Raw genomic sequence first — 26,079 nt, 5'->3', positions numbered from 1 at the left:
CACTGTTTAGAAGCTGTAAATAAGAAGTGGTGTCCCATCAAGATATCCATTCAGCCATCTTTACAGACACTGTCCAGCGCTATGCAGACATGTGTCATTCCTGCTGGGATTACTATGCATCTTTGGTGACATTCAGCTGCACCCTCAGTACTACCAGGAGAACAACTGAAAAGTATGCCACACAATTCATAACAGTTTTATATATAAGTAACTTGCACATGAATTCATTTTTAAATACACACTAGGGCTTTTATTGTGAAGCAGTACCTCAAACGACACCAGGAAATCGATATCTATAACTCACAAATCTAAAACTTTTTCTATGTTTAGTAAAGTCTAACCAATTAGAAGGAGAGATAATAAAAATTATAAATGACCACAAACACGTGCTGGCAAGACCCATAGCCTAAACCATACCCACAAAGGTCATTTAATGTTGGAACGCCCAACCAATTAACCAGTTTCAAGCTTGAGGTGTTGGTATTTTGGGCAATGGCACACACAGCAATGATGTAAACAATATGCACCACTTCATTTGTTATAAAATCTGCCTGCACTGCACAGCTACAAGGAATGCTGTGCTTCCCACCCATGATCCATTACTCCACCATGAGAATGCTCAGCTAGGAGGTCCAAGAGTCTTCTCCAACTGTCTTTACTTGTCTGTGGTGTTTATGCCCAGGCAGAGTTTACACATGACACTTGTGCTTTTGCCATCTTTTAATGGTGTTCCAGCCCAATGCATTGGAGGTACATGGCCCGCAGCAAGTGGAAATTTGCTCTTTCTCTGTTCTGCCCCCAGCTAACACCAGAGCTGTAACCATGAGGAGGTTAAGATATTTTCAATCAACATCTTCTGATGATGAGCCTGTAAAACCAGTGTATATATCATATGTACATATGACCATTTGATAAGACCCTTATGTTCCCTAAAACGTTCATATTACAGAGCAGTCTAGGTGCTTCTCAAGGGGTGGCAGCAGGAAACTCGGGAGAAACCAGATATTACCATTGAAACCAAAATTCCTAGTTCCAACCCTCCCTCGCTTGTGTCCAGTTGAAATACAAATTATGTTTTGTGTGGCTCTCCTAAAAGATTGTTCTCTGACCTTAACGAAAATAGTCAATTAACCTCTGCAAGTACCTCAGGTGCACTCAACTGTAGAACACACTGCCTTCTCCAAATCCTGGGCAGCAGAGATCTGAAAACACTCTTTCAAATGACGGAACATAGAAGATAGCAGCCTGGAATTAATCCAGTGGAAGCAATAACTTTCTAATCCCGTCAACCTTAAAAACATCCTTATGTTGCTATGGAGCCAAAATGGGACATGGTGGTGAAGGTGGAGTCTCTTGAAGGGGCAGAATCTAGCAGAGGTGGGGTAAGGGCAGCAGATTGCCAAAATACACCACTGCCTGTTATACAATGATGTTCACTATGAATGGCTGCTTTTGGCAGGAGCGCCTGTTTGGCATCCATCTTTGCCTTTAACAATTCTTTTTCTGAACACGAGCAAAGAAAAATCCTCACACAAGGACACATTAGGAAACATAATTCTGAGGATGGTTTACCAGAGAGGCGGCTACTTTCAGCGGGCCGCCTTATAGAAGAGATGCAAGCAAACTGCAGGAAGCAGCAGCATTGGGGCTTGGGACTGCTGAGTGTAAATTGGAAGATATTGCAAAATAGCAATGGAGGGTTCATGTCAAATTCCCGTTTGTTTATTTCCTTTTCTTTTTCTGAGTGCATTCCCGTGCTAGAGGGAGGGACACAGCACGTCTGTCAGTGTGATGTCAGAAAAGCGAGGAGCCGCATCCCAAGTTCATTGCATCATGCATTATTATGCACACACTCGGCTTACTGCTGTAATGTTAGTACCAGGGTTGTTGCTGTACTGCTTGCATTATGTGACATCGACTGCATATTAAAGTAACAAAAAACATTGTATCCACTTGAAAAACATTTTGTAGAAGTGTAACTAGTAGTTTGGTCACAGCGAGAGCTCATGTGGGCCTTGATTTAACCTTCATTTTAATATTTCTTTGGTAAAGGATTTGCGGTAAACCTTCAAGTGATTCTGTCAAACCCGAAGGCTGTCTTTAAGCGGCGCGGATCACAGCCAGGAATGCAAGAGTCAGACTTCCTTAAGCAGATAACGACGGTGGGAGAACTGGAACCAAAGGCAAACAACTGCACAAAGGTACACAAGCGTTGGCATTGGAATTAATGTGCTCCAGCTGTGTTAGCCTACTTCTCCTAGCTCAAATATGCGAAGGGCATGCTGCTTAAAGTGAACACCGTTGCAAGAAAACCTCTAGCATAGCCTTTATTATCCCCCACTGAGATATTCATTTCATGAGACTCAAGAGATATGTTCTCTCCATGTGCCACTATTTTTTTAAATGTTTTTCCAGCAGCAGGTAAAAAATAACCAGGACATATACGGTGACTAGGCCATATAATTCCTTCTGGACAGAATCTGTCTGCCTTGTCACCCAAATGGTCCAATGCTCTCATAGTAATCAAAGTTGCAATGGCGCAAGCTACGGAGATATAGGTGTGACATGCTCAGCAACTGAAACAAAGTCACTTTAGCTCAAGCTAGGAAGATATATGTGTGACCTGCTCCGCAACAGAAACTGAAACAAAGTCACTACAGCGCAAGGTAGGGAGATGTAGGGGTTACCTGCATGAGCAACAGAAATTGAAACAAAGTTGTCACAATTGTGCAAGCTAGGGGCATATAGGTGTGACTTGATCAGCAACAGAAATTCAAACAAAGTCACACTAGCACAAACTAGGGAGATATAGGTGTGACCTGCTCAGCAAAAGAAACTGAAACACAGTCTTCACTATAGTGCAAGCTAGAGACATATAGGTGTGACCTGCCAGCAACAGAAATTGAAAGAAAGCCCCTATATACGCAAACTAGGGACATATAGGTGTGATCTGCTCAGCAACAGAAATTGAAACAAAGTCACCATAGTGCAAGCTAGGGAGGTATAAGTGTGACCTGCTCAGCAACAGAAATTGAAGCAAAGTCTTCTCTATAGCACAAGCTAGGGAGATATAGGTGTAACCTGCTCATCAACAGAAATTGAAACAAAGTCACCATAGCACAATCTAGGGACATATAGATGTGATCTGTTCAACAACAGAAATTGAAACAAAGTCACCATAGTGCAAACTAGGGACATATAGGTGTAATTTGCTCAGCAACAGAAATTGAAACCAAGTCACCACAGTACAATCTAGGGAAATATAGGTGTAATTTGCTCAGCAAAAGAAATTGAAACAAAGTCACTATAGCGCAAGCTAAGGAGATATAGGTGTGACCTGCTCAGCAACAGAAATTGAAACAAAGTCTTCACCATAGCACAAGCTAGGGACATATAGGTGTGGCCTGCTCAGCAATAGAAATTGAAACAAAGTTATCATAGTGCAAGCTAGGGATATATAGGTATGACCTGTGACTAGGGCATATCATTCCTTCTGGACAGACTCTGTCCATCTTGTCACCAATGGTTAAATGGTCCCATGCTCTCATAGTAATCAAAATCACCATAGCACAAACTAGGGAGATATAGGTGTGACCTGCTCAGCAACAGAAATTGAAACAAATTTGTCACCATAGCGCAAGCTAGGGACATATAGGTGTGACCCCCTCCTCCTCTCACCTGCTAACCTCCTCTTTCTCTCCTGCTTCCCTCCTTCTTTCTCTTCCCCAACCTACTCAGTTCGGCTGACTGGTCGCCTGGTGCACCCTCAGAGCCTCACAAGACTCAGACTCCCCCGCCAGTCCTGCACTTGCCTCTGGGCCTCCGCACTCTGCTTGGCACTAGTGCACTTGTAATGTGTTCTATGAGAGGGGCAACCACTCTGCACTTAACCCAGGCCCCCGCTGGACTGGGCACACTTGTTCCCCTCTTCCTCCCTGGCAATTCCTGTCTGGGCACTTGCACGTCCTAGTACGGTTGTTTATTGTTCTGTATGTCCCTTTCTCTCCTCCCTCGTACCCCCCCACTCTTTGTCATGCACTTAAACTAGTAGATATGCCTCTGGCCTAGTATGCTAGTTATTGTTGTTACATCATTCAGAATCTTCAAGGCCTAAGAATTACACTGTATTCCCTTCCCACCTTAAAGCGCTTCGAAGCACTTTACTTGTGTATAAACGCTTTACAAATAAACAAATACAATTACCTGCTCAGCAACAGAAATTGAAACAAAGTCACCATAATACAACCTAGGGAGCTGTAGGTGTGACCTGCTCAGCAACAGAAATTGAAACAAAGTCGTCATGATAGCACAAGGTAGGGAGGTATAGGTGTGACCTGCTCCGCAAAATACATTTAAACAAAGTCACCATAGCACAAGCTAGGGAAATATAGGTGTGACCTGGTCAGCAACAGTAATTTAAACAAAGTCACCATAGCCCAAGGTAGGGCGATATAAGTGTGACCTTCATGAGCAACAGACATTTAAACAAAGGCCCCATTGCACATGCTAGGAAGGTATAGATGTGACCTACTCATCAACAGAAATTGAAACAAAGTCAGCATAGTGAAAGCTAGGAAGATATAGGTGTGACCGGCTCAGCAACAGAAATTGAAACAAAGTCACCATAGTGTAAGCTAGGAAGATATGGGTGTGACCTATTCAGCAACAGCAATTTAAGCTAAGCGAACATAAAACAAGTTGGGAAGATATGGGTGCGACCTGCATAAGCAACAAGAATTTAAACAAAGTGACCACTGTGCAATCTATGATAAGAGGAGACTATGGTAGATACAGCAAATTCTTCATGCCGTTTGTTCTATTTCTTATGCCTGCCCCTGTTTCTTGAATGTATATTGAATGGAGCATGCATGAAACAGGTAAGATGGAGATATCTTTTTCTAGCATTCACACAAGTCGGCCTCCATAAATGGAAACTACAATTACTGGTGTCAAGAATTTATGAAGCAGAGAGAGGAGATAGGGTTGCGCTATACAGTCTTTGATTTATACTAAACAGGTTAAGGATGCCACCAGGTGTTGCTGGAAAGGAAAACGCATGCTACTGTTTTCCTGACTATGGAGCAAAGAAAGAAAAGATCAAATACCTGCTATCCTGTGCTCTCCATCCAAAATTGTGTTTCCATTAAATGCTGATATTCAGGTGTATTTATCAAATTATTTATTGACAATCAAAAAAGACATGTATGCAAATAAATCAAAACCTTTGATTGAAGCTAAATTGAAAAAAGTATTGGTAAAGTATGTGGTATTATGTGAGTCTACAACATTATGGACTAGCCACCCCAGGCTACAACCTATATATGCCACTAATGGTCCCTTCAAATCACATGCAGTGCTTCATGCATATGATTTAAAGTGACAATTACTGGCATAGATGGGACCATTACTGGCATAGATGGGACACACTATCTATGCCACTTGTGGGATATTTCAACCCATGCAAATGTGCTACACTACATCCCTTTGCCAATGGGGGAAACAAATCTGCCAAAAATGGAGGCGCTAACCACTGTGCACGCCAAATTTGCAAAACTGCGCATGTTTCAGAAATCACAAAGAGGCTGCACAACCTTGCCACACACAGGCAAAGTTGATGTCAAAGCAAGAACTCCCTGCAAAAGAATGCCAGTGGGTGTTGTTACCTGTCACATGAATTAAGGCCACAAAAATGGGCTAAAATCCGAAAATGCCCTTAAATACAGCTTCCTAATCAATGGCAACCGTGCTGTTTTGGTGCTAAATTCAGTCATTTTCCCAGTGAATTATTAAAAGGAAAAGGGTGCTGAAATCATAGATTCTCCAGTGCAGTCAGAGCAATCCAGGCCTCCCTGCCTGACAGCTGCTTAAGGAAATTAGCTGTCAAACCCAGTTTAAAGGGTCCTTTTTCTGGAAGAAATTGCAAAATGTGCCTATTTAAAGCAGGTTGTGAAGGGCTTAATTCTTTTAAATGTTCAAATCCCTTATAAAGTGTGCTTATTTTTATATGTGTTGATGACAATACTTTATTGTGAATCTTACAGTAACCCAGTGGAAGTAACTGCTTAATTTTGATTTGGCAGTGCCTGGCCTGGGAAAGTTGACATCTCAGCTTGACACTCCCTTGAAAACAGGAAGCCTAATGGTTCCCGCATAATAACAAAAAGGAGCACAATGAGGCTGCATTAAACATTTGTCTCTGGCTGAGCCAAGAACAATGGCAAGCTGCCCAACTGTTCTCTACAGGGGGCCTTCCCTCTCCAGGAAGGGGACACACCTCCCTGGTCAAAGGACTGGACAGCTGCTGCCTGGGAAGGGAAGGTTACAAAGGAGAACTTTGATGTTAAATCCTTATTTGTGATTAAAGTTTAAAACTCTTTAGCTTTGCAACCGAAAAGATAAATCTAAAAATTGGTAGACATTAACCTAATTTCAGGCTTTTGATTGGAAGGCATTGATGAAACCTGTACCATTTAAGGTACCAAAGTTATGAAAACATTCTCATTGTAGCAGAACGATTAATGTTGCAAACCTAAGAATGTATGTACGTACATGATCCACTGATAAGCGCCCAGAGATGTACCGAATTAGAAATCATTAATCCAAACTGTTATGGTTAAAATAGATTAAAAAAAAACATAGAATGAGAAAGACAGCTCACACAAAGATGGGAATTGAATGGGAATATAGACAGTCAAATATGAAATGTATGTGTCTGATTTTATTAGGGTACATAATGGTAGAAATGTACATGTGTGCAAAAGTTATGTTTTGGTAAAAATCAATGTGGGAGATCCTAAATCCCCTCTAAAGATGACAGCTCTGTTCTGACTGCCAACCAAAAACAAAGCTTGTGCCTGCAGCCACTCACAGCTGTGGAGGTGTGTTTTTGAAATTCTACCCACACCATAAACTGGGAGATGGCATTTGACAGTATAAATATAGGAACGTCACAACACATAAGACACTGTTTCCAGAACCCCTACAGATTTCCGTGCAGCACCTTGTTCCAGAACTCTTCATCTTGTAACTGACTCCAGACTTCTTTGAAGATCCAGATTTCCTTGAAGACTCTAGACTTTAGCATTGCTGAACTCTTGCTAGCTAGACCCAATCTCAAAACATCCAAAACTTAAAAGATTCAGCTTGGCTTGCTACCATTAAGGCTTTCCCGAAGAAACTTGCATATTGTAATCTGCCGTGTCCAGTGACCAGAAGGACCCATCCAAATCCAGTCTGAGGTGCAGTCCAAAATTGACCAGAACTGCGCCGCTGATCCAATCCTTGCGGAGGTGCCCTGCTGCCGGTAGACCTGATCCGACCCAATGACCAGAGCTGACGGTCCAATTTAATTACAAAGGACTGTAAGTATGAACAGGAAGAACAGTGACCCATAGTATATCTGCATTGTATCATCCCAATCTCAACCCATCCCATCTTTAAATTCAGAACCCTAGTATTGTTAGAATCCTTCTTGTGCTGATTTTTCTCATCTGTGTTACAAAACCACAACTCCTTAGTGATTTTGAGTAACTAAAGTAAATCACAGAACGAAATTAAGTATCCACCATGTGAGTAGTTGCGCTGGCCACGTAGCTGTGAAGATTCATGTGTGACCTTCTCATTTGCATAGTCATTAACATAGTGTAATAAAACGCATCTGTCATTTTTAAAACCGAATTCCTGTTCCATTTTCGCACCTATTTTGCAAAAACGCCTCTCACTAAAACCTCTATAACTTCTTCCATTTTAAAGATAGAAACGAAATGTCAACTCTCACTGATACCTAAGACCCTTAGCTACATCCATATTTTACTCGCACAGTGAAAGTTTGCTGCAAATTTGCCATCTTCAAAAGTTTCCCACATGTCTTTTCCCACAAAGGTTTCTTCAACCCCATCCTGATCTAAAGTGTGTACTGTTGTTTATATTATAGCTCATGTGTGTTAGGACCTGTTTAGTGTTGCTTTCCTCAGAATGTATCTCCATTTAAGTGTTTTTGCACCCTTTTGCATTATTTTACAAAGCAATTTTCACTGGTTAGTTTAAAAGTGTCATTTTCAAAAAACGCTTTTTTCTCTCGTTTGGGGAGGGACGATTGTATCTAAACTCTAGACCTTGTCTTTCATTCCTGAATACCTGCTGATTACTCACATTTGTGTAGTATTGCTCATTTGTATTTAAACAAAACTTTGCAGGGGGAATATTAACCTAAACAATAGCTGTTCACAAACCAAAACTGTTCTTTTTCCTGTTTTCTATTCTGCATCATTATAAGTTAATTCAATTGCTTGGTTTATTTTCTGAATTGTATTGTCACTGTAAGGTGATTGCTGTCCCATATATATGTATACATATATATTAAACGTATGTGTGATTTAAATATTACATAAATAAAATAAATATTTACCTTTGCAAACTAGCTCCTGGTTCAGTGTGACCTGGGGGGTATTTTGAGAAGGGTGTGAAGAGTGGTATATCTTTCAGAATATTGAACTTATAGACACAAATAAATAAGGGTTTTATTGCGTACTACATGCTAGGCGAGACCTGGGTGTGTGCCTGATTGAAATCCTTTACACACTAATGGTCAATTTAACTCTCTTGCATGAATGCTGAAGCAATTCATGCGTATGATTTAAAGTACCCATACTGGCATAGATAGGACACATTACCTATGTCAGTACTGGTTATTTTAAAATACATGCACAAAGCTGGTGGCACAACCTATCTATGCCAGTAATTGCCACTTTAAATCAAATGCATGAGTGCATGTGATTTAAAGTGACCATTACCGGCACAGATAGGTTGTCACAACCTATCTATGCCAGTAATGGTCGCAGTGAAACACTATGCGAGCAGTTTCTGCATGGGATTTACAGTGACAAACCATACATGGTTTGTCACTGTAAATACCTTGCAGAAATTATGCAGAAATTATTCAAACACATGCACACACCCTCTTATCCGAAATACACAAGCATATAAACCTACATGCACAGCTTGACTCACTCAATTAGCCATTCATGGTATGCACACACGCATACAATCATTACATTGAAACACATTCATACGCACATCAAATTTATATATAGACACACATACATACATAATAAATACATAATATAAACATAGTACATAATAAATACACATACATAGATGCATACAAACAACGCCTTTTTACAGGATAGGCCAGGGCAATACACCATACTGTGGGATATTTAACCCACTCAGATGTGCCTCACAACATCACTTTACTGCAATGGTTTACTCCTGTGCGCTCCAAGATCCCTAAACTGTGTCTTTGTCACAACCAGAAAAAGGCTGCACACCCTGCCACACACAGTTCAGGTGGGGTGAAAACAGAGTCCTCAATGCAGGAGCATGCCAGTGGGCTCTGCCACATTCAACACGGAGCCAAGGAAAGAAGCAGCATTACTGTGCTGAAAAACCCAAAATGCCTCTTTTAAATGTCATTTTTCAACCTTCAAAGAGCTGTTTCGGTGCCAAATCCATTCACTTCTCATAAACCACTATGATCAAAAAGGCCCTGAAAGGCTCAGGATCATCCATTGTGGCTCAGAGGAACCGGGCCTCATGGAATAACAGCTCCTGGCAACAGTATCCTTTGAAAAGAAAAACAGGGACTGTGTTTGTATTTTTCCACTGGAGTATCAGAATTAGCTGTGCAGAGAGAGACTCTAAACAAAGGCATGATACATGTTTCCATGCTGCAAACCAGCCCACCACTCAAGGCATGAACTAGAGCTGACTAAAATGGGTATTTGCTGCAGAGGAAAACCGAATTTAAAAGAAATAAGTTAAATGTGCTTTTTCCTGAATGAAGAGCAAAATCGCCTATTTTAAAAGTATATTATTGTGGAAAGGTTTGATTATTCAAGAATGTAAAAAGGATTTGTTACTGTTAGACACACACACAGAAACTGTTTGATTCTATATGTTTGAAGTCAAGATTTGAAAGGTGAAACTCAAAGCTAAATTGAGTCTGAATTAAATAAACTATATCAAAAAAACTTGCTCTGTCAGTGCTGTCCCTGGAAAGGATGACACCTCCACTGCTGGAACAGGAAATGCTAATAGCGAGCATGGGGGCTTTGAATCCCAGGACACAGGAACTTCATTCGAAATTCATCTTTGACCCAGGCCAAGACAATAGCAGGATAAGACACTCACCCTTCAAGTGGGAGGGGCAGGCAAGAAACTTCAATTAACAGAGGGAGGCCCCATCCTGTTCAAAGGAATTGGACAGCTGCTGCCAGCTGAAAAAAAACTGCTAAGGACAATTGGGTGTTTAAATGCCTATTTGTAATTGAACTTTGAAGACATGTAACTTTGCCACAAGAATGAGGAGAAATCTGAAAGTTGGTAGTTTTAACTCTAATTGTATGCTCTTTCTTTGAAGACATGATTGAACCCTGTACTGCATAAGGACAGAAGTTGTGAAGAATAACCGTTTGTAGGGGAAAAGTACATATGCCAGGGGTAAACGCATATCCATGTACAAAATTGGGAAATTTTAGGCCAAATCTTTCATGGTTAAAATTGCCAAAGTGCAGGAGAAAGGCAAAGCCAGGTCTCCCAGATTTGGGACTTGGATTGAAATGTGACCCACAAGATATGTAACATGTGCATCTGATTTTCTTAGAGGTCATAACTAAATAAATATGTATTTGTGAAAAAATTAGATTTTGGTTCAGGGAGCTGGGGAGGTTCGTAGACATTGCAAAGATCATCTCATAAAACATGACTTCCCTTTCTGTCATATAATTAGTGAAAATCAAGGTGGAGACTATGCTCTTGCTCAATCATAGCATCATGGGTGTGGGTTGTAGGACTGCCCCTGCCATATAATTTAGTGATGTCATTTGGCATGATAAATAAGGGAAACTCACAGACACACGGATTCCTGACTTCATCCTGATTTCTGTGTGGCGCCCTGTTCCTGAATTCTACATACTTGTTCCTGATTTCATTACAAAGCCAAGGCCTCAGCATTGCTAAACTCCTTTTCAGCTAGGCCTCAAATTCTAAACAAATCCTAAAACCTAAGGGAAGCATTTCTGATCCAGCATGGCTTGCTACTAAATGCATGCCTGCTCCAAACTGGCCATCCCACTGATCTCCCGTCTCCAGTAACCAGTGCAGTCTGGTGCAGTCTCCAGTCCAAGGTGCCAGTCCAGGTGACCAGTACCGCCCAGCTGACCTGATCCCACCAGATGTGCCCTGCTGTCATTGGTTAGACTGATCCGTTTGATTACCAGAACCCCTGACAGTTCAAAATCTTAAATTACAGTGGACTGTAAGTATTAATAGGAAGCATAGAAAATCATAGCATACCGTGCCTTCTTTTGTTCCATCCCAATCTCTAAGTCATCCTATCCTTACCTTAAGAACTTGTAACATTGTCACAACCATTCTTGGAACCTTGTCTTGATTCTTTGCACTAGTGCGAAACTAATTTAAATCATTTTGCCTTGTGAAATCCCAAACCCTTAAATCCTCCCTTGTGTAATCAGACTGAGTCAGCCAGGGCAGACACAGAGGTGTTGGGGTTGGCACTGCGGATCAACTCTAGAGCTTACTGTGTTTCAATCTGGTAACTTAGCCTGAATGCCCTAGTGCAGAATAAAACTATCCTTGTAAAAGTGGATTTCTGTTTTCTTTTTCGCGCCTGTATTTTCCCCCCCAAAAAAAGTCTCATTCAACGTTGCATAACTCACTCAATTTAATAGCTAGAGACTTCATTTCAACTCTGGAGTATACCTAAGATCTGTAGCTACCTCCCAACCTAAAACCCGCACTCAAAACAGTATATTTCACCCGCTTTTCTTAAAAACCCTTTTGTGAAATTTAGGCGGGAATTCGCATTTCTGCAAAGTTTTACACGTGTGAATTTCAATTTCAATTATTTCCAAACTTCCATTAAGATCCAACGTATTTATTTTTGCTCATACTAGCATCCTTTCAATGTTGCTCCCATAGAAATGTATACTGAATTAAGGATTTTTTCACACATTCATTGTTTTACACATCCATTTTGAATGTCATTTTAAAAGTGTAAGATTTCAAACCAGTTTTTCTCGCTTGTTTGGGGAGGGAAGATTAAATTCCAATTCTGTTTCCCTTTCTTTATTCATGGATCGCTACTGCTTACTCACATCTGTTTAGAATTGCTGATTTGTGGGTTAGGAATTTTCCAGGGGGGAATCTTAACTTAAGGGCTATCTTTCAAACAAGCCAAAACTGTTCTTTTCTCTGGGTTTTATATTCTGTGTTGCTAAAAGTGAATTTAACTGCCTTACATGCCTTTCTATCTGTTATTGTCAGCACATTGGTGATTGCTGTTCCCTATTACAAAGTATATGTGTGATTTGCATTTTAAATAAATAAATATTACCTTTACCAACCAGCTTGATTCCAGGTCCATTGTGACCTGGGGGTATTTTGAGAAGGGGTGTGATATGATTGGTATATCACTCAGAATATTGAACCTATAGACATAATAAAATAAGTATTTCATCTGTGCACTGCATACTAGGCTGAGACCAGGGTGTATTGCCCAATTAAAAATGCTTAACAGATTTGGGGGCTCGTGTTGTGATTTTGAGTTCAAGTTACCAACCCGTGACAGTCTAACACAGCAGACTAGCCTGAAGGGTAGAGACACCTTGCTTGGTTGGTGTACTGTTCTAAACTGTACATGCACCTCTCAAAACAAATACTCCAAAACCAGGCCTGTTTGTAAAAGTAAATCAACCCTGAAATAATTAATAACGAAATTGATATTTCCAAAATGGCTATTCCTGTAGAAATCAAAATGGCTAGGGAGCATCTCCTGTACAAGCTTTTTGTCAGGGGTGAGTGGCCAATACAGAATGAACATGTCTGCCTGCAGGAAATCACAGAACAGGTCACTGCCATGCACCTGGATACATGCCAGGACAAGAGGCCTGTTACACCAAGCTCTCGGTGAATTGTACGTGGCCCCAAAAAGAAGAGAAGCAGAGTAAAATTGCCAGAATTGCAGCCTACCTATACCTCCACATAGAGGTCATGCCTGAAAAGCACACTGAGAACATAGTTCTGGCACAGTATCAGGTTGAATCACTAGAGAGAATCCAGAAGGATCTAGACTCTGCAGAACAAAGGCTACTGAAGGGCCAAGAATTACAGGCAGAATCTAGACAGTATGTCACAAAATTAAAAGAAGATCTGTCTCTCCTACAGAAAGAGAATGCAGAGCAAGACACCCAATTACAGGCACTAAAAGAGGATTGTCAGGAAAGAGTTGACTCTCTGCAACAGAGTTAACAGAAACAGGCGCAGCAATTAAAATATAATAGAGCCTGCGCAGAACATATAGTTACCCTACAAAACCAAATAGAAACCTTGGAAGAGGAAAATAATAAATTAATTATGAGAGACCTACGCTCTCAAACAGAATTTGATGAGGAGCGCCAGAAATCCAGTGGCATCAAAAAACAGAGGGATGACCTGGCTGAACAGAGGGGCACCCTAAGTCAGGAGAAGGATGCCTTAGGCCAGGAAGTAAGCCAATTAAAAACCGAGCTAGGGGGAAGAAAGCTGGCCCTCCAGGAGCTCAATGAATTAAAAACAGAATTTGGGACACTACTAGAGCACACCAGATGGGTGGAGGATGCTCTGGAGAGGAACACCCAGACCAAAGATGCTAAAACTCAGGAGGTGAGTCTCCTGCAGCAGAAATTGGCCCAGTACTCCCAGACCAGGCAGGTAGCGCAGAGAGACAATGAGGCTCTCTGTGAAAAGAATGATGTGCTCCACCAACAAGTAGCAATGCAAGAGCAAATCATTGAGACCAGTAAGGCCTTGATAGAGGAACAAAAGGGTCAGATTTTTGCTCATCACCAGGGAATAGGGGCTGAAAGAGAAAAGGTAGAGAGGGACAGAGCAACCCCTGATCCTAACATCAGGACCCCGGTACTCAGGGACTCAAAACCCTACAACACTATGAACTCTGCAAGCTTCATGTCCACTGGCTCATATGAACCAGGGGGCTGGGGATGGCAGACTTCAACAGAATTGGTAAGATGGGACTGACAGATCAGTGCCCCCCAGAAATTGATGGATGGGCATCCCTGTACAGATCCCCAAAGATTAGGGCTAATATCTCTGACCAGGAAGACTCCTATGAGGGGAGGGTCAGGGAGCTGGATCCACAAAAATACCACCTACCCAAAGATCAGTTTGTTAAATTTGGTGGGGAACTCCAGGAAATAAATCCAAAAAAGAGTATCCTGAAGACCTCTACCCAGTTAGGGCACTGTGTGGAGGGGTACTCCACAAATCCTCGGAGTAGGGGAGAGTCAGAAGACTCTGCTGAGCACTACAAGAATAGGGAAACTAGGCCCACACATTCTGCAAGCACTTCTCAAGCTTCTCAAGCTCGCAGAATCATGGAGTGCCTAGAGGATCAAGAAGCCACCTCCAGTAGTAGTGCCTCTGAGTCTGAGGACGAGTGGACTCGGGTGACTAAAACCAGAAAGGCAAACAAAATGAAGAGAGCTATGCAAAAAGATCCCCTTAAGCAGATCAAGGCCATTGGGAGTGTTATAACTCCCTATCATACAAATGCAAAGTATTCGGTCTGGGAACACCTTGAGTTATATGAACAGATGATGGACACTTCATCTGAAAGATAGCCAGAATTGCATCCACTATGTGAAATGGACATTCTCTCCTGAATACTCCAGTTTCTTTGTGGGACTGGAGGATCAGAATCACTCAAGATGGTCCACCTACAGGGCGGCCATCTTAAAACACTTCTCTGCCCATAGAAACCCCTCCCAAGAGGCCCGCAAAGCAGCCTACAATCTGCAGTGTGGGGGATCAGGCCCCACAAGAATGTGTGCAGGAACTCAACGTGCATTTGCGCAGACCACCAGGAGGGTGCGCACAGATAGTAGGGAGTTTATCATCACCTTTTTCCATGCACTCCCCAAATATTTAATGACACAGCTGGTGAGAGACTTTCATGAAAAGAGATCACTAGACTGGGTCATAGAACAGGTGACCCATATTTATGATGTATAAAAACCTGTAGATAACAAGAACACAAATAAAAACCCCAAACCAGCCAACACCCCTGCTGCTGCTAAGGTGGCGGAGGTGAAGGTTGCCCCCATTTTAGATCTGAAGATGGGGGGGGTCCTAAAAATATATCTGTACAAAATCCGCCCAGCCAAAGAACCAGAAGGACCTTGAGCCAATTCCAGACAGGTAGTCAGGGAGATAATCCCACAAATGGGACCCCCAACTCCCCTGATTACATTTGCCCCCAATAAAAGGGTAACAAACCCATCCTGGGGTATGTGTGGACTCCCCCAGCCCAAGGGGGGGATCCAACCAGGTAGGTACCACCCCAGGAAACTTCCCTCCAAACATTCCCCAGGAGGGCAGTAATCCCCCAAATGCCGGATTGAGTTTCTTTCCCAGGTACCTTCAAAACTATAACCTACAAAACAACCCTCCTTTCTTTCCCCACTTTCTTGAGCCCAGACAGCCCAATTCGGGAGAGGGGAGGCTAAGGGTGGAGGGTTACACCAATTTTACAAACCCAGGGTACTATGGGAGAAGGGACAGTTACGCTTCTCATGAGTCACCAAGAATGGACCAGAGACCCCTGTACCAGCCAGAGCGGGTGTCACAATTGGAGCGCCAGGCCCAGAACCTGTCCCAGGATCTGGGTCGCATGTTGAGGGCTTAGCAGAACCCTCAGTCAAAATGGTGGCTCAGAACCCCACCAACAAAGGGTCTGGTACTCCAGAACAATGACGGGGAGATAACCCCGACAATTCACCGGTTCCCGAGGAGGAGGCACAGGGGGAAGGGAGGTGCAAAGCCTTAGAGGAAGTTTCCTTCCCCACCCGGGAAAAGCCCCTGGACACCCAGGAACCGGAACCAAAATCTCCTACCCCGAAAGTCTGCAACCCAAGGAACAGAGGGCGGGGAGGAGAAATAAAGAATCCAAAAAGACCCATTTTGTGGAGGAGCTTAGTGTCCTCCAATTTGAAGGGGAAGGGTCTTCAGAGGACTCTAGGAAAAAGATGTTCTCTTTCAAGGACGGGGGGAACTCATCCCAAAGAAAAATGGGTCCCAAGAGATCCTAATGAAGACTGGGTGAATGTGGGGACTGAGTTAGAATCACCCATTATTGAACCCCAGAATGATAATTTGGGAAAGTCCACTGCCCAAACCTATTCTGGTGACTGCCAAAGGGGGTCATGTACCTATTCTGGTGACTGCCAAAGGGGGGGGCAGCTCAGAATCAGAACCAGGGGAGTCCAAAACTCCCCCAATATCCAACTGCCATATTTTTCTTCCAAATCACCAAGCTCCCACACAGAATCATGCCCAACTACCCCTTGTCAGAATCAAGAATCAAGAAACTAACCAACCAACTGGCCCAAAATGCACATTATCTTTGCCCCCTGGAGGATAAGGAGGGAAGATTTTATGCCCTGGTCCAAGTACAAGGGCAATGTACATTGGCACTGGTGGACACTGGATCCCAAGCCACTCTACTGTCAAAGAGAGCCTTTGATCAGCTGAATTCAGGAAGGGGGGAGAGATACCAGATCCCTCTCACCCCTCTTCCTGGACAACTTCAGAACTTCGATGGGAATGAAATTCCTGTCGAGGGGACTGCGGATTTGAAAATTAAAATTGGGCGACACAAGGTGAAACAGTCAGTCATATTCGTGAGGCCGGAGGGCTCACCCTGTCGACTACGGAATGCCATTCTGTCAAGATTGTCCACCCCCTAATAGACTGTGTGAACAAGGTCCTCTGGACCCAGACTAACCGGCCAATAAAATTAAAACATAGTGTCAACTAAATCCCTGACATGACAGTAATTGCAGCAGGACAACAAACTGGTGATGGGAATTCCTCTAGTTTCAAGTGGCATTCCACACTGGAAGAAAATACTCAAAGTCTATACTAATTCACAATCAGAAAATCCCAATTCCATAGTCAAGAGTGATGAGAAAGTTTAGCTAACATTTAGAAAATTAGAGAACAGTTATTTATCCCTATTCAGTTAAATGAGGGGAAGGAATCAGTTCTCGTCCGAGTGTGCATGAACAACGGTAAGAGCTTCATCAGCGAAGCCATGTCCCGAAAACTCCCTAAAGATCCAGCCATTCCCACATTTAAATTGATGGACAAATGGGAAATTGACCTGGAAACTCCCAAATCCAAAAGTCTCCTGCCTAGCAGGTGTATGCTCAAGATTTCGATGGGCAACAAAAGCATAGTACATAACTGTTGGGTCGTGTGAGATGTCCCTGCTGCATTTTATTTAGGCGGAAACATTCTCAATCGCTTTGCCATTAATTTGGGCCTGATCAACTACAAAGCCTGGTCCCGATTAGGGGGTAATCCCATGGACTTTGATGATTCAGAAAAAGCATTTGAAGTTCAAATTGGAGAGGAAGTCACCATCCCAGGAAGGACACGACTATTCCCACTTAAAGTAAAAATTAAAAGAGGACAGAAACTGCAAAATCCTGACACATATGTTCACCTCAATGCCCATCTCCAACAGCAAGGGTTGGGGTTAAACCCAACACCATTAGTCAATATAGAACACAACCCCATTCCAATATTGGTGGATGACAGCGACCTTAGGAATATCACTCTTGGGGCAGGCACCATTATTGGAATGGCGGTTGATGACCGACATTTTTCCATAGATTTAGGTAATGAACTGATAGGACCAATGACTGTTTTGACAGTGATAGCGACAATGACATAACACTGGACAGGATCTTCATCCGGCATGGGGGGAATTTCCTGGTGTACTCTTTCTGCCCTTATGGTAAGGATGAGGTGACCTGTGACTTCAGGAGGAATGAGGTGATCTTCCAAGACCACAAGGACTGCCTTCCCTGCCTGAAACCCTCTGTCCAGGTCAATACTTTAACCAAGGACTTCTCCACCCAGCTGCAGGAGGCCGCTGAGATAGCTAAACCAGAAGTCTTTCTGGACTTCAGGCAGAAGGTTGAAGAGCGAGTCAACCTAGCTGATGCCTGTGAGACTCTGGATCAAAAGCAAAAGTTGATTTTCAGGATCTCTTTGGGGTGGACTCATATGACTGTGGTCACACCGAAATCCATACAACAATTCCCACGGCCCCTGGTATGACTCCAGTGTTTGTGAAGCAATATCGCTTGCCTCTCGCATCCATGGAGTCCCTCACGGAAATAATTAAAAACCTTGAGTCCCGTGGGATAATTCATCCAGTCCACAGCACATTTAGTAATCCGGTGCTGGGGATTTTAAAACCGAACGGCCAGTGGAGCCGCTGTGCTGACCTAAGGGAGCTAAACAAATGAGTCCATATGTCCCGATGGCCCCTCCCCTACATTGACCATGGGCTGGTCCAGATCCAGCGATCAAAGGTATACACTGCCATTGACCTGACCAATGGGTACTGGACCGTACCTGTCAGTAGGGAGGAGAAATAAAAGCTGGCCTTTACCTTCGGGGGAAGCAGTACACATGGACCCGGACTCCCTTTGGATACATCAACAAATGTAATTTTATATCTTCTTACACAAGGCCGTGCCCGACTTGGGTGAAAGGGGTAACCTGGCCTATGTAGATGATGTTCTGATCAAAAGCTCAACTGTGGAGGAACACATAGCGGAAATCCGTTATGTTCTGATGCAGTTGAGGGTTGCCGGAGCAAAACTATCTTTCCAAAAGGCACAGTGGTGCAGGAGCCGTGTCAATTTCTAGAGGCATGAGCTAACTCCTGAGGGTCTCTGTCCCCAGGAAAAGAAAGAAGCACTCCTGAAACTAAAAGACCCCACAACTCTGCGTGAGCTAAGGAGCCTCCTTGGACTGACCAATTACAGTAGCAAGTTCATTGAGGATTATGCAGAGATAACAAGACCCCTGATCCATCTGTTGAAGGGGGGGTCAAGTGGGAGAGGAGTCCAGAACAAGCCGAGGCAATAAAGCAACTCAAGAGAAGCCTCTCACAAGTGCCTTGTCTAGATTGCCCTGTCAAAACAAGGAGTTCTTCTTGGAGACAGGGTTCTCAAATACATGCTTTACCGCAGTATTATACCAAAAGCATGACAAGGTCAATAAAGTCATCTCCTATGCAAGCAAGACTCTATCCTCTGTGGAGGAAAAATTCAACGATTGTGAGAAGGCACTCCTGGCAACGGTGTGGGCATAGAAGAATTACTGACCATTCATCCAGGGGGAACATATAGTGGAGACTCCACACCAGCCTCTGCAATATCTTCAAAGTGACAGAATCCGGGCCGGAAATGTGAGTAATTCCAGAATTACTTCCTGGATTCTGTCAATGCGAGGCTTTCCTGTGTAGGTCAGATATGGCCAAAACAAGAAGAGTGCCCTCGCGCAAGTTCTGGCTGACTTGCATGATTGTATATGAAGAAGACAAGTGTGAGGGAATGCCCACTGTTTATGTGGATGGTTGCTGCTACCATGTTGACAACAACGGGGAAAAGGAACTGGTGGCCGGCGTTGGGAATGCTTGGGTGAATGATGCCCTGGAACCTTCAGCTGGGTACAAAATTGGTCCCCGTAGTAGTCAGGTGGCAGAGCTGATGGCAGTTCATCAAGCCATGCTCACTGCTGTCCAACACCAACTCCACAAACTGGTCATAATCACTGATTCAGATTATGTCCAGAAAGGGTTCGTGGAGCACCTTGTAAATTGGAAAACCAGAGGTATGCTATGTGCTAAGAACAAACCACTCAAACATGGCAAGTTAATACAAACTATTGATGATCTGGTCACCTCTAGTGGGATGACCATCTCTTGGAAGAAGATCAAGGGTCATTCCAGAATAGAGGGACCAAACAAAACTGGAAATGACTTAGCTGATCAGCAGACCAAAACCAGAGCCATACAAGGGGATCTTCTTGAGATCGAGTCTCTGTTGGGGGAAATCCAGGTCACTGCTATCACTAGTTCCCAGACAAATGCTCACAATGAACTGTCAACTACCCAGTGGAGTAAGGAGACCCCAGATGCTGATTTAATCATGGCTCAAAAAGGGGATCCAATCATTGGTAAGTTTTATCAACCCATTGAGGACCCTGAGAACTTTCCCCTGACAGATACCGATTGCATTGGGAAAGAGGACCTCAGAGTGTTGATGAAATGTCCAAAAATGTTCAGAATCCAAGACAGTTTGTTGGCGAGGAGATCCATATCTGGCCGTGACCATTGGGGGTCCCTACCGCATTCCAAAGCCTGATAAATCACACCCATGATGCAGCCACAGCGGGTCATTGCGGGTTTCATACTACATTAGAAATCTTGCAAGAGGCTGCATACTGGCCACACATGGGGCAGGACCTCGACCAATACTTGAAGGGGTGTCTTGTGTGTGCACAATTTCAGCCAAATTCACTCACACACCGAGCTCCCCTCCAAAAGAGGGGGATGACACTGCCAGGGTCAGATTTACAAGTAGATTTCATCGGGCCCGTGATTCGCTCCTCTAGGGGAACAAGTACTTGTTAACCATAACATGCTTGTTTACTAAATGGGTGGAATGTCTCACGACCCCATATTGCAAGGCAGAAACAGCAGCTGCTCTGATGATCAATCACATCTTCTCGCGTTTTGGACTACCCCAAAGGATTGAGTCAGACCGAGGTAGTCACTACACCAGCAAAGTGATGACAAAGATGTGGTAGATACTTGGGGTAAAAAGGAAACTACACATTGCATTCCGGCCATCCTCTAGTGGTGGAGTTGAGAGGTACAATAAAACCATTGTGAGCATACTAAAAAAGTTTGTGGCAGACTCTGGGCCAAGATGGGATATTCGATTACCCCTTCTTCTGCAACTAAAATGTCTCCATTTGAGCTGATGACTGAACGAAGGATGGTGCTACCCCAGCATCTGTTCTATAGAGCCCAAGAATAGACACTAATAAATGCATCCACAAATCATGAGTAGGTTGAAAATCTGAGAAAACACCTTCAACATGCTTTTGTGTATGCTCAGCAGAATCTAGAAAAATCTGCAGACAGCATAAAGACCCACTATGACCTATAGACAACCAAAAAGGAATACCAAGTAGGAGACAGGGCCTACTTGTACAATTCCCAAAGGAACCAAGCCAAAGAGTGCAAATGTTTGCCTAGCTGGTGGGGACCTTTTGAAATTGTGGACAAAATCTCACCAGTCGCCTACAGAATCCGCATCCCCAAGGGCGACTTGACAGAAGAAGAAAAAAATGGGTCCACATCAATCAGCTAAAGAGTTTCCACCCCAGGCACACTTTGCGGCAAATAGAGGATTCCATAGAATCCAGTGGGAGAGAATTCTGAAGCATAGATATATGACAATATTTACTGAATGCATGTGTATATCCCACTGCTGAAATCCCGATTGGAGGACAGTAGGGGGGAAAATTGTCATAACTGGTTTGTGTTTCATAGATTTGCACTGATTATGCCTAACAACCAAGGAGGACTTCCCCTGGGACCCGGAAGGAGAAACCCAAGCAAATCTGTAAGATAAAACCTAAGAGAAGGATGGGGTATCATTCCACATTCCAAACAGAGGCAGCGAGGAGAGCATGTTGCATTATTCGCTGATGGAAGGGAAGAAGGACCTACACCTGACTGAACCTACTTTTTCAAGAAAGAAAAATCCCACTTGCCCGACTTCCCCATGACTGGAAGTCAAGCTGAAGTCAGGGGGGGGGTTCTGTGGGATATTTTGACCCACTCAGATGTGCTTACCTACATCACTTTACTGCAATGGTGAAGGAAACAGCCCAAAAGGACCGTGCTGACTCCTGTGCGTGCCAACATCCCTAAACTGCGCCTGTGTCACAACCAGAACAAGGCTGCACACCCTGCCACACACAGTTCAGGTGGGGTGAAAACAGAGTCCTCAAAGCAGGAGCATGCCAGTGGGCTCTGCCAGATTCAACATGGAGCCAAGAAAAGAAGCAGCATTACTTTGCTGAAAAACCCAAAATGCCTCTTTTAAATGTAATTTTCCAACCTTCAAAGTGCTGTTTTGGCACCAAATCCATTCATTTCTCATAAACCACTATGATCAAAAACACCCCAAAATGCTCAGGATCATCCATTGTGGCTCAGAGAAACCGTGCCTCATGGAATGACAGCTCCTGGCAACAGTATCCTTTGAAAAGCTAACCAGGGACTGTGTTGGTATTTTTCCATAGAATCACGGCTAAAACTTTGAAACAAGTATCAGAATCAGCTGTTCAGAGAAAGACTCTAAACAAAGGCATGATACATGTGTCCATACTGCAAACCAGTCCAGCACTCAAGGGAAGGACTAGAGCCGACAAAAAAGGGTATTTGCTGCAGAGGAAAACCGAATTTAAAAGAAATAATGTAAATGTGCGTTGTCCTGAATGAAGAGCAACATCGCCTATTTTAAAAGTATATTATTGTGGAGAGGCTTGATTATTCAACAATGTAAAAAGGATTTGCTACTGTTAAACACACACACATAAACTGTCTAATTCTATATGTTTAAAGTTAAGATTTAAAAGGTGAAACTCAAAGCTAAATTCAGTCAGAGTTAAATAAACTATAAAAAAAACCTTGCTCTGTCAGTGCTGACCCTGAGAAAGGATGCTGCTGGAACAGGAAATGCTAATTGCGAGCATAGGGGCTTTGAATCCCAGGACAAGGAGACTTCATTAGACATTTGTCTTTTCCCCGGCCAAGACAATAGCAGGATAAGACACTTGCCCTTCAAGTGGGAGGGGCAGGAAACTTCAATTAACAGAGGGAGGCCCTATCCTGTTCAAAGGAATTTGACAGCTGCTGCCCGTCGAAAGAAAAGAAAGGAAAACGGCTAAGGACAATTTGGTGTTTAAATGCCTATTTGTAATTGAACTTTGAAGACATGTAACTTTGCCACAAGAATGAGGAGAAATCTGAAAGTTGGTAGTTTTAATTCTAATTCCATGCTCTTTCTTTGAAGATGTGATTGATCCCTGTACTGCATAAGAAATAGAAGTTGTGGAGAATAACCGTTTGTGGGGAAGTATTGAATTTGCGCATATGACATTATGTACACATATGCCAGGGGTAAACATGCATCCATGTACAAAATTGGGACATTTTAGGCCAAATCTTCATGGTTAAAATTGCCAAAATGCAGCAGAAAGGCAAAGCCAGGTCTCCCAAATTTGGGACTTGGATTGAAATGTGACCAACGAGATATGTAGCATGTGCGTCTGATTTCCTTAGAGGTCATAACTACATAAATATGTATTTGTGGAAAAATGTGATTTTGGTTCTAGGAGCTGGGGGAGGGTCCTAGACATTGTAAACATCATCTCATAAAACATGACATCCCTTTCTGTCATCCAATCAGCGAAAAGCAAGGCGAGGACTATGCTCTTGCCCAATCATAGCATCATGGGTGTGGGTTGCAGGACTGCCCCTGTCATATAATTTATTGATGTCATTTGGCATGATAAATAAGAGGACCTCACAGCACACAGACACACGGATTCCTGACTTCATCCTGATTTCTGCGTGGCGCCCTGTTCCTGAATTCTCCATCCTTGTTCCTGATTCCTGATTTCATTACAAAGCCAAGGTCTCAGCATTGCTGAACTCCTTTTCAGCTAGGCCTCAAATTCTAATCAAATCCCAAAACCTAAGGGAAGCATTTCTGATCCAGCCTGGCTTGCTACTAAATGCATGCTTGCTCCAAACTGGCCATCCCACTGATCTCCCGTCTCCAATAACCAGTGCAGTCCAGTGCAGTCTGCAGTCCGAGGTGCCAGTCCAGGTGACCAGAACCACCCAGCTGACTCGATCCTGCTGGATGTGCCCTGCTGTACTTGGTTAGACTGATCAGTGTGATGATCAGAACCCTTGACGGTCCAAAATGTTAAATTACAGTGGACTGTAAGTATTAATAGGAAGCATAGAAAATCATAGCATACCTTGCCTTGTTTTGTTCCATCCAAATCTCCAACTCATCCTATCCTTACCTTAAGAATTTGTAACATTGTCACAACCATTCTTGAAACCTTGCATTGATTCTTTGCGCTAGTGCGAAACTAATTTAAATCATTTTGCCTTTTGAAATCCCAAACCCTTAAATCCTCCCTCGGGTAATCGGACTGAGTCAGCCAGGGCGGACACGGAGGTGCTGGAGTTGGTACCGCGGATCAACTCGAGAGCTTACCGTGTTTCAATCTGGTAACCTTGCCTGAATGCGCTAGTGCAGAATAAAACTATCCTTGTAAAAGTGGATTTCTGTTTTCTTTTTCGCGCCTGTATTTTCCACAAAAAAAATGTCTCTCATTCAACGTTGCATAACTCACTCAATTTAATAGCTAGAGGCTTCATATCAACTCTGTAGTAAACCTAAGATCTGTAGCTACCTCCCAACCTAAAAACCGCACTCAAAACAGTATATTTTCTTAAAAACCGTTTTGTGAAATTTAGGCGGGAATTCGCATTTCTGCAAAGTTTTACACGTGTGATTTTCAATTTCAATAATTTCCAAACTTCCATTAAGATCCAAAGTATTTATTTTTGCTCATACTATAGCTTATGATTGTTAGCATCCTTTCAATGTTGCTCCCATAGACATTTATACTGAATAAAGGATTTTTGCACACATTCATTGTTTTACACAGCCATTTTGAATGTCATTTTAAAAGTGTAAGATTTCAAACCTGTTTTTCTCTCTTGTTTGGGGAGGGAAGGTTACATTCCAATACTGTTTCCTGTTCTTTATTCCTGGATCCCTGCTGCATACTCACATCTGTTTAGAATTGCTTATTTGTGGGTTAAGGAATGTTGCAGGGGGAAATCTTAACTTAAGTGCTATCTTTCAAACAAGCCAACACTATTCTTTTGTCTGTGTTTTATATTATGGGTTGCTAAAAGTTAATTTAACTGCCTTACATGCCTTTCTATCTGTTATTGTCAGCACATTGGTGATTGCTGCTCCCTATTACAAAGTATATGTGTGATTTGCATTTAAAAAAAATAAATATTACCTTTACCAACAAGCCTGATTCCTGGTCCATTGTGACCTGGGGGTATTTTGAGAAGGGGTGTAATATGAGTGGTATATCACTCAGAATATTGAACCTATAGACATAATAAAATAAGTATTTCATCTGTGCACTGCATACTAGGCTGAGACCAGGGTGTATTGCCTGATTGAAATCCTTAACAATATAGGGGCAGGCAACACATGCGACAAATGCAGGCGTGGAGCGACGAATGAAGGCACGGGGCAACTGTGCACCCATTCCTTCCTAGGCTTGTCAGCGCGGCATGTAGCAACGTCAGCATAGTTGCCATGGCAACCCCGTGAGTGGCGTGCTGCACTCGTTTATAACATCAGGGCAAGACTGAGTGACCATTTTGGACCACCAAATGAAAGACTTAAGGCAAGGAAAATAGGTGTTCTGTTTTAGATCTCCAGTGATGAGGGAGACATAGTCTGTGTACTCGGACGTGTGTGGGTGTTCACAGTGATGCAGCAAGGAATTACACAACCAGTGGATAGGGTGCATAAAACCAGACTGGCGCCTGCTGCGCAGTTCCAATGATTCCTTTATTCTTTCCGGCCCCGCCCCCAGCACATGACCTCTGTCTCCCGTGATACACGTGACATCACATTCCTCCCAAACGTTAGAATGCTTTTCCAACAACATGTATTTAACATTCAAAACATATTCCAGTCAATTCTAGTCTCTTACGAGCATGGCCTTGCTTCGCCCACTCTGTGATACACGCCCTGCAGGACATGCCCATGAACACGGGATGATGGCTTCGGCTTTTCCCTCAGATGGTAGCGAGGATGTGCTGTTTCAGTCCCTTCTCTTCTAGGGGGGTCTAGCGGGGTATCATCCATGTGGGAGGTCGGCTCTCCATTGGCTTGCAGTTCACCATCTTCCACTGCCTGCCCCATGTTCTCGAATCGGTTGGGTGAGTCATGTTCTTCCCTTGGGCTCTCCGTTCTTTCTGCCCACATTGTTGCATGGACCTTCCGG

General features: G+C 43.2%; 1 protein-coding gene across 1 annotated transcript in view; it reads left to right on the top strand.

Annotated features, from left to right (window-relative positions):
* Positions 1-26,079, top strand: part of B3GAT2 (beta-1,3-glucuronyltransferase 2) — a 702,961-nt gene that overhangs the window by 600,517 nt on the left and 76,365 nt on the right. Inside the window, exon 3 of the mRNA XM_069606221.1 lies at positions 2,053-2,201. Coding sequence (XP_069462322.1) covers positions 2,053-2,201 — 149 coding nt within the window. The remainder of the gene's footprint in view (positions 1-2,052; positions 2,202-26,079) is intronic.

This window comes from Ambystoma mexicanum, chromosome 4p (genome assembly GCF_040938575.1).
Source record: "Ambystoma mexicanum isolate Mex_15411 chromosome 4p, UKY_AmexF1_1, whole genome shotgun sequence".
Classification (NCBI taxonomy): domain Eukaryota; kingdom Metazoa; phylum Chordata; class Amphibia; order Caudata; family Ambystomatidae; genus Ambystoma; species Ambystoma mexicanum.
This window is presented reverse-complemented; position numbering and strand designations above follow the sequence as displayed.